Below are 14,668 nucleotides of genomic sequence, written 5' to 3' on the forward strand. Positions count from 1 at the left end.
AAGTGCTGGGATTACAGGTGTGAACCACCACGCCCAGCCCCCCATGGTATTGTAAGTTTTTAACACTAGAGAAAGTAAAATAAAGGATACATGAAAATTCTCTGTACTATTTTTGCAACTTTGTTGTTGAAAATTATCTAGAAATAAAAGTTTTTAATGGGTGCATTTTGTTGAGTGTGAATTTTAACTCGTTCAAGTTGATTTAAAATCAGTTATTAAGAAATAATTTTATCTCCAGCCTGACTGTCCTTTCACATTCATTAATGTTTAAATCAACAGTAACATTAACTACAAGAATAACCCAAACCCTCTTCTTTTCAATATTCGACTCAATAAACCTAATTGATAAAACACATAGCATTCCTTACCTAAAATAATCACCTCATTTAGAAAGATTACTAATTGAAATAAAAATCTTAAGTACTCTCCTTGGAATTATGATATATTCCTCCACAAAAACACATACAATTAACAATAAAATCTTTACATGTTCAAATTAAGATGAGACAATGGAATTCATTAAACTTTGAAGTCCACAGTAAAAAACATTTAATTCTATGACTCTCACACCTAAGAATTATTATACATTTGAACACTAAAAATTATATCATCTCATTTAGTATCACTTAAAGAACAGAAAGAAATGGGTAGAAAAACATTGAGACAAATTAAAAGGTTTATAGCATACCTCCTCTGTTTCCATTTTCTTCATCCTACAAATAAAAATATATATATACATACATAAGTATACATTTATAAACTCTTGTTAATCACAGCAAGGCTCATTTTAATTCAAACTGACTTCCCTAAATTGTGCCAATTACGATCTCACCTACAATATTCTTAATTGATCATATTATCTTCTTTTCTATAGCCACTGCAAGCTCAAAAGCAAACGAATAGCCCATCTTCAATAACAGTATAGGAAGTACCTTTTACTGGAAAGATAAGAGTTTTCACAGACAGAGATAACAAGGCTGTGGGTGAAGCCAACTTAGAGGTAGGACGTCAGTTCAGTTTTTGGCATTTGAGGGTGAGCTTTCTAATGGAGTCAACTTGTCAAGTAGGCAGTTGGATAGAAGGAAAGGCCAGGTCATCGCTTACTGTACCACACTTAAACGTGCCTTTAGGGGATATTACAGGACCCAGAGCTGTCTATATAAATGGACTGGTCCCAAATTGCTACATATTTAAGTTCTTGTATTCAATTTTGAAGTTTATCTACTTGGTCTCTTTCATTGTTACCGAGCTGTCTTGCTGCCATGTTATCTACCTCTAGCTGGAAAACTAGAAAAGGAACCTTTAAAAACTAATCTAAAAATACATTTTTTCAAATATTTGCTGAGCCTCTACCATACTGGAGCTACCATGTACCTCACAAAGAAAAACAGACATTGGGTGAAGGGCTGATAATTTATGACATAATTTTTTGACCTTTATTTAGGCTGCCCAGTGTTTTTTTTTTTTTTTCTTCTGATTATAAGATCTGGTCTGAGACTGAAGTTGCCAGCTAAGTGACAAAATATGGACACTGTTATATTAATTACACATTTTCTAAAAGCTATACAATATTAAAATTTTTAATTCATTTGAAGTGAATTGATAAAATTTCTTAATTAAAATGGAAAAGATTCCAATATATATTTTCCATGTAAAATTTACAAGACAGAGCCCTATTTGCAAGAACATCTGTATTTAATAATAGCATTAATAGCTAAAATTTATTGAGCAATTACAGTGTCAATTTCTACATTAAGTGTGTTACAACTACTGTATCATTTAATCATTACACAGCCTGTAAAGAGGGTACTGCTATTGTCTGTTAGTTAGCTTATCCAAGGTCACAGATCTAACAGGAGGCAGAAATGGAATTCAAATCCAGGCTCTTTTGACGCCAGTGACCATGCTGTTAACAAGTGTAAGCATGTCCTAGAATACCATCATTTCATGCAAAGTTGTTTTGTTGTAACGTTCACGAGAAAAATTAATTCCCCATTGGGGTTCTGTATGTGTGAAGTTTCCACATTCTCCCCACTGTGTGGGTTTTCTCTAGGTACTGTGGTTCCCTCCCACATGCCAAAACTGTGCCTGTTCGATTTACAGGTGTGCCCACATTGTCCCGGTCTGAATGAGTGCAGCTGTGTGTGTGCTCTGCAATGGGATGGACAGCGTCCTGTCCAGGGTTAGGTCCCACCTCGCGCTCTGAGCTGCATGAACTGCCAGGATACGCTCCAGCCACCCTCAAATCTGGACTTGTTTTTATAACTCTTTCTTAAGTGTGTAAACACCTCACATTTACTTCAATGTTTAATACTGGAAATGTTTTGGTCTTTATTTACAAGTTTGGTGATTTTTTTTTTTTGACCAGAAATATGCCAAGTAAACTCTAGCCAACATAAGATCAGTTATCAATTAAATACGTTTCACTTAAAGTTGTAGTTTCCAAAAATCAACTGACAATGTTAAGTGAGGATTTATTGTAGTATGCTACTAAAATTTCTAGAAATATTTTCCAATAATAATAATACATGTTTATATAAGTTTGGTAAAATTATCTTATAAAACATTGTACTACCTATATGTTCATCATGACCCAAAGTTCTTATTCAAAACAAAACCAAAACAAAGCCAAAAAAAATACACAATCCTAATGTAATTATCAAGTGCTCTCATATGTGACCTAATGCATAAGTAACACTGAGACTTTTTAATATCAATTAGATTCTTAAGAGATGAAAACCCAAACAGATAAATTTCACTCCAAAGGTAGCAATTATATACAATCCTTAAAAGATATTCAGTTGTTTCCTGTTATCTCAGTGTTAAAGTAACCAAATATTAAAAAATTAATTGAAAAAAAGAAAAGAAAAAATAAGCTATTCCGTATTTCAAAAAAAGCATATCCTGTAGGACATTACTAGAAAGACATATGTAACCAAAAAATAATTTAAAACTGTGGTCTCTAGATACAAATATAGACACTACTTTTTAAAAGACAGTTTAGCAGTCATAGATATTTAGAATTAGAAAAGACTTTCTCATACCCTAGTTCAATTCCTACAAATGAAAATGGAAATCTAGAGGTCAAAAGAAGTGGCCTGGCCAGGGTCTCATAACTCTTCTGAATATCATTATTTCCATTATGCTACTGTGTAACAGTTCAGCATCAAGCATGCATATTGGTCAAATTCAAATCCCAGATCAACTATTTATCTGTTTTATGACCCGGATCAGTTTCCACATCTGTTATATGGGGCCAATAATACCAACTGCTCCACAGGATTCTGGTGTGGATAAAGTAAGATAACGCTTATAACAAATGGTAAGGAACACAGAGCAAGTACTCAGTGTGTCAACTGCACTTATAATTATCTCAGGCTGTCCTTTTCAGGCTGTGTTACTGTCCACTGAAGCCTGTCAATGTAATTCATTCTGATGAGAAGCTGTGTTTCTAAATTCTAACATGCCATCATATTACGTATCTGAAAGTTAAGTACTGTTCTACTAATTTTCTATAACTGCTGGAATATTTTAGTGAACCATTTCCTCTGCAGAGTCTGCCCAGAAAACTCACTAACAGTTACATATTAGAAAAAGTAGAATGAAGTCTGGAATTAGAAGTCCTTAAAAAATATAGATTTGGAGTTTAGAATCAATATGATCTTTCAGAGAAGACTAAAGTTTTGTTTTGTTCTTCAAGATGGGAAAATACCTAAAAGGAGTAAAATAATATAATAAAAATTCAAATGTAATGCTTAATTCTTTTAAGACAGAAAAAAGGCCAGAGGGAAGGAAGAGAAAGACTAGAAGGGGATAGGAATGGCCTTGTGGTTTTTTTTCAAGTTGTTGTAACTATTTATCTTACCTTGTATGAAAATTGAATTGCAGACTCTGGGGGATAAACAATAAAATGTCTTAATGTAAACCCAAAGCCTTGAGATGTTCTTTTCAACATAACTGTTTTGGGACCTGGCCAGGAGAATGTTTCATCTTCGGACAGTGATACAGTTTCACTTTGTTCTTTTCCATCTTTATTTTTTGAGACCTAAAGTGAAAAGATATGTAAAAGTTAATGACATAACACAATAAACTTCCTCACCTAAAAAAAATTCTATGTAAATATGTTAATACCTAAGCGCCCATATGAACTATTTTCGGTTGCATAAATTATACAAAGCATGCAATTATCAAAACCTAGAGCTTTTTTCTAGAAAATCATGCTATACAAAATTAGTCAGAAGAAAGAACACTCAGAAAATAGAAATATAATTGCTAAAATTAGAAATGCAATAGAAAGAATGAAAGATAATACCAAAGAAATTTTAAAGAGCACTATGGATTAAGAAACAGAAAGCATGAAAGAAGAGATACAAAACTGACCAAGAAAGAAACCTAAACCTTATATGATAGTCCAACAGCAACAAAGGACATTAGAAAATAACAGAAAAGGTCTTCAGGTTCTGAGCACAAATTCAATATCCACATAGATAATCCTTCTGATACCCTGGCCTTCTTGTTCTTTGACCTCCTCTCCTCCACTCTGCTTTTACTTGGGCATGACTGAAACCCCCTTACAAGCCCAAATGAAGAATCCCTGCTAGAACCACCACCTATTATTAGTTCACTATTTAGTTCATTCCCTCTCATTCCCCAGCCCTTACAATTCTTCAATCTGGAGCTGACCCTACCACCCTTTCCCTGTCCCTCATCACCCCATGTTCTCACTTTCCTCTTAAGCTAGCTTCAACTCACTCCTTTACTCTCTCCCACTTCCTCCAAGTTGCCTGACAAAACCTAACCCTGGATAAATCAACACGGCCTACTCCGGGCCTGCTGCACTTATGCAGGCGAACATGGGTGGAGAAAAACAAAAAACTAAGCTATTTCACTCTAAGTTCATGACTATCAACCTCAAGAGAGCCTTTAGTGTTGTCTGTCAATAGTGCAACATTTCTCTCTGGTCATTCATCCTAGATGACTATTTCATCCCTTTTCCCCACCCTCACCTGCAGCAGATCGTCCTGCTTTCAATTACACTCAGAAAACAGAAGCAATAAAATGAGAACTGAATCGCCTGCCATGATCACCCCACCAACCTGCAACCGTGCCCATGTTCCCCTGCCTTCCCTTCTGCTATGATGGATGAGCCGTCCCTTCTCCCAAGGCGCCAGCAGTTGAGATGAGATCCTCCCCTCTTACTATTCAAAGATACAGGTCCAACAATTCTCCCCTCTCTCTTTTGCATCACTTATTCTCTCTTTACTATATACAGCATTCCCATTTGCATACACGTATTTTGTAATTTCTTTAATCTTAACAAAATCTTTTTTTTTTTTTTTTTTTTTTTGGGACAGGGTCTTGCTCTGTGGCCTGGGCTGGAATGCAGTGGCATGATTGTGGTTCATTGCAGACTGGATCACGGGGGCTCAGGAGATACTCCCGCCTCACCCTCCTAGGTAGGTGGGACTACAGGTGAATGTCACCACGCTAATTTTTTCTTTCTTTCTTTCTTTCTTTCTTTCTTTCTTTCTTTCTTTTTTTTGTAGAGACAAGGTCTCACTATGTTGCTCAGGCCTGTCTTGAGCTCCTGTGCTCAAGCAATCCTCCTGCCTCAGCCTCCCAAAGTGGTGGGATTACAGGTGTGAGCCACCACACCTGGCCAAAATCCTCTCTTGATCACACACACCCCTCTCCAGCTACCACCTCGTTTGTCTGCTTCTCTTTGGAGCAAAACTCCTTAAAAGTTATCTGTACTTGCTGTTTCCAATTATTTTCCTTCCATTTCTCTGAAATCCCTTTAAAGCAGGCTTTTATCTGCCTAACTCCCAGAAACTGCTCTTCTCAGGCTCACCCACGACTTCCACATTTTAAACTGAATGATCAATTCTCAGTTCTCATCTTATGTGCACCTTATTGGCACAGGGATCACTTCTTCCTTCTTGAAGAATTTTCTCCACTTGACTTCTCACACTGATTTTTCTTCCAACTCACAGGCGACTTTGTCTCAGGCTCCTTTGTTTTCATCTGCTAAGTTTCTGAACCTGGAGGCACCCAGGGCTCAGTCTATGGACTTCTCTAGCTATACTCTGTCTTTTGGTGATTTCATTCCATTTACTACATTAAACAAGGACTATATGCAAATGACTCCCAAATTTGTATTTCTAGCCCAAGCCTCTCTCCAACCTGATAGGTATCTTACACTTAACATGTTTGTATAGCTACTAAGATTTTGTTTTAAATTACAACTCCAAGTTAATCCCAGCATTTTGAAAAGGTCACCTTTATTGAATTGCAAATACTTGAATAGTCTTGCTTCTATTATATTGTTTATTATCTTCCACCAGTGAGTCTATCTACTCTGCCACAATAATTTGCCTCATATAAAGGTGAAAAAGTAACTAGGTGGTAACACTGCCCAGCCAAACTCCAAACTTGCGGTAGGGGTGGCCATATGATTGAGTTCTAGTAAATGGAATGTTAATGAAAGTAGTAATACAGTACACCCAAAAAAAAAAAAAAAAAAAAAAAAAAAAAGCAATTCCATATACTAGCAATAAGCAACTGGAAATTTAAAGCTTTTTAAAATACCATTTATAATTACATTAAAAATATGAAATATTTAGGGATAAATCTGACAAAGGGTTTGTAAGATCTACAGACTGAAACTCTAAAACATTAAGAGATATTAAAGCATAAATAAAGAGAGATATACCATGTCCATGACTTAGAAGACTCAGCATTGTTACAATGTTAACTCTCCCTAAACTGATCTATAAATCCAGTGCAATCCCAATCAAAATCTCAGGAGATTTTTGTGTGGAAACTGCTATGGTATTTCTAAAATCCACTTTATAATGCTAAGAACCTAAAATAGCCAAAACAACTTCAAAAAAGAACAAAGTTGGAACACTCAGACTACAAATCTTCAAGACTTACAAAGCTACAGTAATCAACAGTACAGTATTGGCATCAAGATACACAGATTTACAGAACAGAATATGGAGTCCTGCTCTAGACCCATAACCACATGATGCTGTCATTCTACTCCTAGGTATTTATCCAAAAGAAGCATGAACTCATGTCAATATTGTACAAGTATAATAAAAATACTTGAAACACAAATCGCCCTGGAACGACTGTGTGGAGGCTATGTGCAAGAAAAGAACAGAACTTTGATCCATAACTCGTATCACAAACAAAAATTAACTCAAATGATCATACACCTAGGCCGGCCACAGTGGCCCATACCTGTAATCCCACCACTTTGGGAGGCCGAGGCAGGTGGATCACTGGAGGCCAGGAGTTCAAGACCAGCCTGGCCAACATGGTGAAATCCTGTCTCTACTAAAAACACAAAAATTAGCTGGGTGTGGTGGCACAAACCTATAATTCTCACTACTTGAGAGGCTGAGGCAGGAGAATTGCTTGAACTCAGAAGGCGGAGGTTGTAGTGAGCCGAGATTGTATCACTGCACTCCAGCCTGGATGGGGAGTGAAACTCTGTCTCAAAAAAGTCAAATAAAATAAATGATCATAAACCTAAATAACACTTAAAACTATGAAACTTCTGGAAGAAAACGGGAAAATCTTTACGAACTCAGGTTAAGATTTCTTAGCTATAACCCGAAGGAACATAATCCATTAACAGAAACAACAAAAAAATATTCATTGGAAGAATATACAATGAATTTTTTAAAAAAGATAAATGAAACTTCATCAAAATTAAGACCCTCTGCCCTTTGAAAGACACTTCTTGGCCAGCCATGGTGGCTCACACCTGTAATCCCAGCACTTTGGGAGTCTGAGGCAGAAGGATCTCAGCCAGGAGTTTGAGACCTGCCTGAGCAACACAGGGAGACCCTGTCTCTACACAAAATTTAAAAATTAGCTAGGCAGCCTGGCACAGTGGCTCACGCCTGTAATCCCAGCACTTTGGGAGGCTAAAGTGGGTGGATCATCTGAGGTCAGGATTTCAAGACCAGTCTGGCCAACATGGTGAAACCCCATCTCTAATACAAAAATTAGCCAGGTGTGGCATGTGCCTGTGATCCCAGCTACTCAGGAGGCTGAGGCAGGAGAATCGCTTGAACCAGGGAGGTGGAGGTTGCACCAAGCCGAGATCATGCTACTGCACTCTAGCCTGGGCAACAGAGCCAGACTGTCTCAAAACAAACAAACAAACAAATTAGCCAGGTGTGGTGGTGCATGCCTGTTGTCCCAGCTACCAGGAGGCTAAGGCACGAGAATCACCTGAGCCCAGGAGGATGAAGCTACAGTGAGCTGTGATCACACCACTCCAGCCTGGGTTACAGAATGAAACCCTGTCTCAAAATATATATATATTTTATGAAAAGTATATACACACATACATATACATACATATATATACACACTTACACTTTTATGAAAACGAAAAGGCAAGCCATAGAATGGGAGAATATATTTGCAAATAATGTATCTGATAAAGGACTTGTATCTAGAATACATAAGGAACTCTCAAAATTCAATAATGGAAATGCAAACTAAAAACCATAATGAAATACCACTGCACATATAATAGATGTGCTATATAAAAATTAACCATACCGAGTGTTGGTCAGGATATGAAGCAACTAGAGCTCTCAGACACTGCTAGTGGGAATGTAAAATGGTGGAAAACCGTCTGACAGTTTCTTAAACATACACCTAACATATGACACAGCCATTCTACTTATAGAGAAACTGAAAGCATATGTCAACATAAAGACTTGTACATAAATGTGCATAGCAACTTTGTTATAGCCACCAACAGGAAAACTACTGAAATATTTCAACAACAGATAAATGGATGAACTGTGACACAGCCAAACAACAGAATGCTACTTAGCAATAAAATGAAATCAACTACTGATATATGTAGCAATATGTTAATTAGGCTTAGTTAAAGAACCCAGACAAAAGAGGGGGAGGAGGAGAAGGAGTACACACTGTATGCTCCATTTATATAAATCCTAGAAAAATTCTAAATACTAGTCTATACTGACTGAAAGCAGATTAGCAGTTGCTCTGGGTGGGTGTAAGGATGGAGATTACAAAGGGTCATGAGGAAATGTGGAGGGCGGTGAATAATCTTGACTGTGGTGATGTTTTCACTGGTGCATACCTATGTATAAACTTACTGAACTGTACAGTTTACACATGTACAGTTGACTATATATCAAACATATCTCAATAAAGACATTTAAACAAAAGCAGCAGCAATAGGATGCTAATCATGAAACTCAAGAAAGTGGTTATCCTGGGGGGATAAGAATGTGTGAATGAGGAAGCATGGGGCTGAGATCTGGGGAAAACACACACATTACTCCAACAGCATGGGTAATTTATAAGTTAAGATCTGTGGGGAGTTCCTAAGGGGTCATTTTATTATACCATATTAAGTCAATATGATATACAAAATGATATATATGTATGCTTCTTTTTGTATATAGCAAATATAAACATAAAAAGTAGACTGGGTTCACTGGCTCACACCTGTAATCACAGCACTTTGGGAGGCTGAGGTGGGCGGATCACCTGTGGTCAGGAGTTTGAGACTAGCCTGGCCAACACGGTGAAACCCCGTCTTTACTAAAAACACAAAAATTAGCTGAGTGCAATGGCACGTGCCTGTAATCCCAGATACCTGGGAGGATGAGGCAGGAGAATCACTGGAACCCAGGAGGCGGAGGCTGCAGTGAGCCAAGATGGCGCCACTGCACTCCAGCCTGGACGACACAGCGAGAGACTCTGTGTCAAAAAAATAAAATAAAATAAAAATAAAGAGTAAAAATGATTGTAGAATTTAACATTGGAAAAAATAATTACTCATTGTTTCCTATCTCCCATCATTTTTTAGAACACAAGATTCTATTTTGATTCTATCTCGTTTTTTCCAACTTTCATTGTAGGTTCTGAGTGTATATGTGCAGTTTTGTTACAAAGGTATATTGCACTGCTGCATGCTGCTGAGGACTGGCATAGGAATGTGACTCTCTCTTTTTATCTGACCCAGAATTTTAATTTTCAGTTTAGCATTATGGTTCAGAACATAGGCTCACATTCTCACTCATAAGTGGGAGTTAAACAATGGGTACACATGGACATACAGAGGGGAAAAATAGATACTGGAGACTCCAAAAGCGGGGAAGGTGGAAGGGGATGAGGGGGAAAATTATCTGTACAATGTTCGCTATTCAGGTGACGGTTATGCTAAATGCCCAGACTTCACCACTATGCAATATACCCATGTAACAAAACTGCACTTGTACCCCCTAAATCTATAAACCTAATTTGAAAAAAAGAACATAGGATTTGGAGATTTTGAGTCAGCTCAATTGGTCACTAACTCTGGCTCTGCCATTTGCAGTTTTCTAGTTGCAATTATTTAACCTCTCTAAGCCTGTTTTCTCATCATTAAAATAAGAATAAAAGCACTTCTCCCAAAGAATGAATGTGGATTAAATGCGAAATGCATATGAAGAGCTGAGTATATAAACATTTCATAAATATTAACTCCAGGCCAGGCGTGGTGGCTCACACCTGTAATCCCAGCACTTTGGGAGGCTGAGGTAGGCAGATCACGAGGTCAGAAGTTTGAGATCAGCCTGGCCAAAGAGACCAGCCTGGACAACATGGTGAAGACCCGTCTCTACTAAAAATACAAAAATTAGCTGGGCGTGGTGGTGGGCATCTGTAATCCCAGCTACTTGGGCGGCTGAGGCAGGAGAATTACTTGAACCCGGGAGGCGGAGGTTGCAGTGAGCCAAGATCGCGCCATTGCACTCCAGCCTAAGCGACAGAGTGAGACTCCGACTCTAAATAAATAAATATTAACTCCTCATTCTTTCTCTGCAAGCTCCATTGTCTTTTCAAATCTGTTTTTCCTGATGGCTCTTTAAATCACAATCTCTCACAACACTTTAACATACTTGTGTGTAAAATGAAACTGGAAAGATGCATCAAAGCAAATAATGGAGCACTGGAAAAAACTGGGTTAGCAATCAATAGTGTAAGTAAGAAATAAGAAAATAAGTAACTGAATCTTGGATGAACTGCTAACTTTTTCCTCCTTATTTTTAGCTATTTGTGTGAATGAAGTCTCTGAAGTCATCTACGAGGCTATGTATATTTGAAACTATGTATCATATTTATCATAAATCCATTGTAGTTTATCCCCCACTTCTAGGATTTAGCAGGGTATAACATGAGAGACTCAAGCTAAGTTCCAAGCAACTGCAAAAGCAAGCATATGATTAGGTAGGGTTTGTAGGGTAAGAGTTATTCTAGGCTTAGTTTCCCAAATAGTCTAGTTAAGCTGTAAGTAATGACTGGATCCTCCTTTTGAGATCCAAATGAGAGTTCATTGTATACATGCAGATCACGGTCTCACTGACACACTCTCTCTTCACTCATTCAGTAAATAAATATTTATTGGGGACCTACTATTTACCCAACCTTGTTCCACAGAGTAGATACACGGATGAATAAAACAGTCATTAAAATTTTAGTTCTTTTTTTAATTAAGCCTCTCATTTTGAGACAACTACAGATTCACAGGCAGTTTTAAGAAATAATACACAGTCAGGCATGGTGGCTCATGCCTGTAATCCCAGCACGTAGGGAGGCAGAGGTGGGGCAGTTTGAGATCAAGAGTTCAAGACCAGCCTGGGCAACACAGTGAGACCTCACTCTCCACAAAAAGGAAAAAGGAAAAAAAAAAAAGAAAGAGGGAAAGATACAGAGAGATCCTATGTAATCTTTATGTAATTTCCTTCAACAATTAACTTCTTAGAAAACTACAGTACAATATCACAACCAGGTTACTGACCCAGATACAATCCACTCGTGCTATTCTTATTTCTCCAGTTTTATTTGTATTCATTGTGTGTTTAGTTCTATGCAGTGTTATCACTTTATGTAAGTGTATATACTCATCACACCAATCAAGATACGGAAGTGTTGCATCCCCACAAGGATCTCTCTTGTTGCCCTTTTGTAACTATACCTATACCTGCTCTCTCCCTCCACCTCCTACCTGGCCCCTGACCCTTGGCAACCACTAATCTGTTTTTCTTTTTGTTTGCTTCTGTTTTATTGCTGCTGTTGTTTTGTTTGAGACAGAGTCTTGCTCTGTGGCCCAAACTGGAATGCAGCGCTGCAATCTGGCTCACTGCAGCCTCAACCTCCAATGATCAAGCAATCCTCCCACCTCAGCCTCCCAAGTAGCTGGGTCTACAGACACGCACCACTATCATGCCTGGTTGCTCGGTTTGAGGGTGTTTTTTTGTTTTTGTTTTTCGGGACAGGGTCTCACTATGTTGCCCAGGCTGGCCTCAAACTCCTGGGCTGATGTTATCCTCCTGCCTTAGCCTCCCAAATTAATCTGTTCTATATTTCCATCATTTTGTCATTTCAAGAATGTTATCCAAATAGAATCATACAGTCAGTAACCTTTTTGGACTGGTTTTTTTCACTCTCAATAATTCTCTAGGATTCACCCAGGTTGCTGCATGTATCCATAGTTCATTCCTTTTCATTGCTGAGTTGTATTCCATGGAATGGATATGCCACATTTTGTTTAACCATTTAGCTGTTAAAAGACATCTCAGCTGTTTCAAGTTTTGGGTTACTATGAATAAATACACTATGAACACTCATGTATAGGTTTTTGTATGAACACAGTTTACATTTCCCTGAAATAAATGTCCAAGAATGCTACTGTTAGGTCATATGTCATCTTAGTACATCTGGGCTGTTATAACAGAATACCATGGGCTAGGTTGCTTATAAACAACTGAAATTTATTTCTCATGGTTCTAGAGGCTCAGGAAGCCCAGGATCAAGGCACGGGCAGATTCAGTGTTTGGTGAAGGCCTACTTCCTAAATAGGCCGCACATTCTTGCTTACCTAGTGGAAGGGCAAGGTTCTTTCCTGGGGCTTCTTTTTTAGGGGCATGAATCCCATTCACGGGGCTCCACCCTCAGAACCTAAATAATCTCCCAAAGGCCTAATTGGGTGTCAATATATGAATTTTGGGAGGACATTCAGACCATAGCATATGATAATTGCAGGTCTACTTTTGTAAGAAACAGCCAAACTGTTTTTCAGACTGGTTGTACCATTTTACATGCCCACCAGCAGTGTGTAAGTGATCCATTTCTCCACATCCTTGACAGGACTTGGTATTGCCACTATTGTTTATTTTAGCCACTGTGACAAGTGTATAGTGATATCTCATTGTGATCTTAATTTGTACTTCCCTTATGGCCAATGATGATGAGTATCTTTTCATGTGCTTAGCTGCCATCCCATTATATAATTTTAGAGCACAAAAGAATCTTTTAAGATTTAATCTAAATAAGTGAACCCTTTACACATGAGGTCCAGATTTGCAAAGTGATTTATCCAAGATTGTAGCTGGTTTACATCACAGTAAAAGTTAAAATAATGGTCTCCTGAATTCGATGCTAGAATATTTTCTCTATGTTAAATTGCTTTTCGTCATCTCTTTTATTTCATAATCTACATAGATTCTTCCCAGTAACAGCTTTTTGATCTAATTTATTATCTTTTACAATTTCCCTTTCCTGTGGGACTCATATTTGAACACTTTAAAAACTATACAGTATTAAATTTATTTCTAATGTACTATTATGACTTGGCCTCACAGCTCCCAAATATATCCAAGTTTTCTCTTTTAAAAAATCATATAGGTAACTCTTGGATCACGGTTACATGCTTCACATTTCTGAATTGAGCCTGCTATGTCTTGTTTTACTGGGCTCTTTACCTAAACAGAGAAGATGGGATGCAGAGTAGGCAATTTCTTTCTTGCTCTCTGCAAACTAACTAAGATTTCTGAATGTGACATAGCTCAGGTGTCTCAGTCATTCCAACCACACAGAACGTAACATTGAAGTTCCCCTAGTCTCCTAAAGGGTTACATATCTATGGCCTTCACAGAAGGAGAAGATGAAAAGAAATACATATATGTGCCCTCTTCACTCTTACCCACATTGCCGCTGATCTTTTAGATCTTATAACAAGGGCAAGCTATAGGCACACACAGTGAAGGAGCCAGCAGTCACGGGTTTCTCCACCTAAGAAATATCCCTCTACACACATCTTATTTCCCTAATGTGAGTGCCAATTCATGTAACATCAGAGTGCAAGAAGCCAAGAAGTGACTGGAATAATAGCAGTAAATTCCTGTGGACTAAGAACTGTCATTTGACTCCCTTAAAAGACTTCATAACAAGGTCATTTGATTGAATAATAACTCAAGGTTAAAAGAAACCAAAATAAAGATTAAAAACTAATTCCACAAAAATTAGATATAACAAGTAGACAAAGCAACTCAAAGAGGGTGAGAGAGAGTATAAGGGGAAATCACTAATCATAAAGCAAATAAAGGTGATAAAAACCTCACATAAGGGAATGCGAACCAGCATTCCAAACTGGAACAATGGAAATGTTCCAAAAGACTGCAACGAAAGTTTCACAACTGCATAAAGTTGCTAAAAATAATTGCAACGTATGCTTACAATGGATGGATCTTATAGTTAGTAAGTTATATTTAAATAAAAATGTTATTTAGGTAGATGTGTTATATCTGGTTTCCACAGATAAAAAGTACAAAGTCTAAAT

The 14,668-nt window shown here is 37.6% G+C and overlaps 1 protein-coding gene across 12 annotated transcripts in view; it reads right to left on the reverse strand.

Moving 5' to 3' along the window:
• ARHGAP21 (Rho GTPase activating protein 21) overlaps window positions 1–14,668 on the reverse strand; it is a 135,281-nt gene that overhangs the window by 76,861 nt on the left and 43,752 nt on the right. For all 12 annotated transcript variants that reach the window (XR_005235191.2, XR_005235192.2, XR_005235193.2 and 9 more), the window contains exons 3-4: window positions 3,866–4,045; window positions 689–713 (exon numbers count right to left, since the gene is read on the reverse strand). Coding sequence is in view for 9 of the 12 variants with exons in the window: in XM_008002539.3 (XP_008000730.3) it covers window positions 689–713; window positions 3,866–4,045 (205 nt within the window). In the remaining 3 variants the exon portion in view is untranslated. The remainder of the gene's footprint in view (window positions 1–688; window positions 714–3,865; window positions 4,046–14,668) is intronic.

The sequence above is a fragment of the Chlorocebus sabaeus genome, chromosome 9, assembly GCF_047675955.1.
Source record: "Chlorocebus sabaeus isolate Y175 chromosome 9, mChlSab1.0.hap1, whole genome shotgun sequence".
Taxonomy (NCBI): domain Eukaryota; kingdom Metazoa; phylum Chordata; class Mammalia; order Primates; family Cercopithecidae; genus Chlorocebus; species Chlorocebus sabaeus.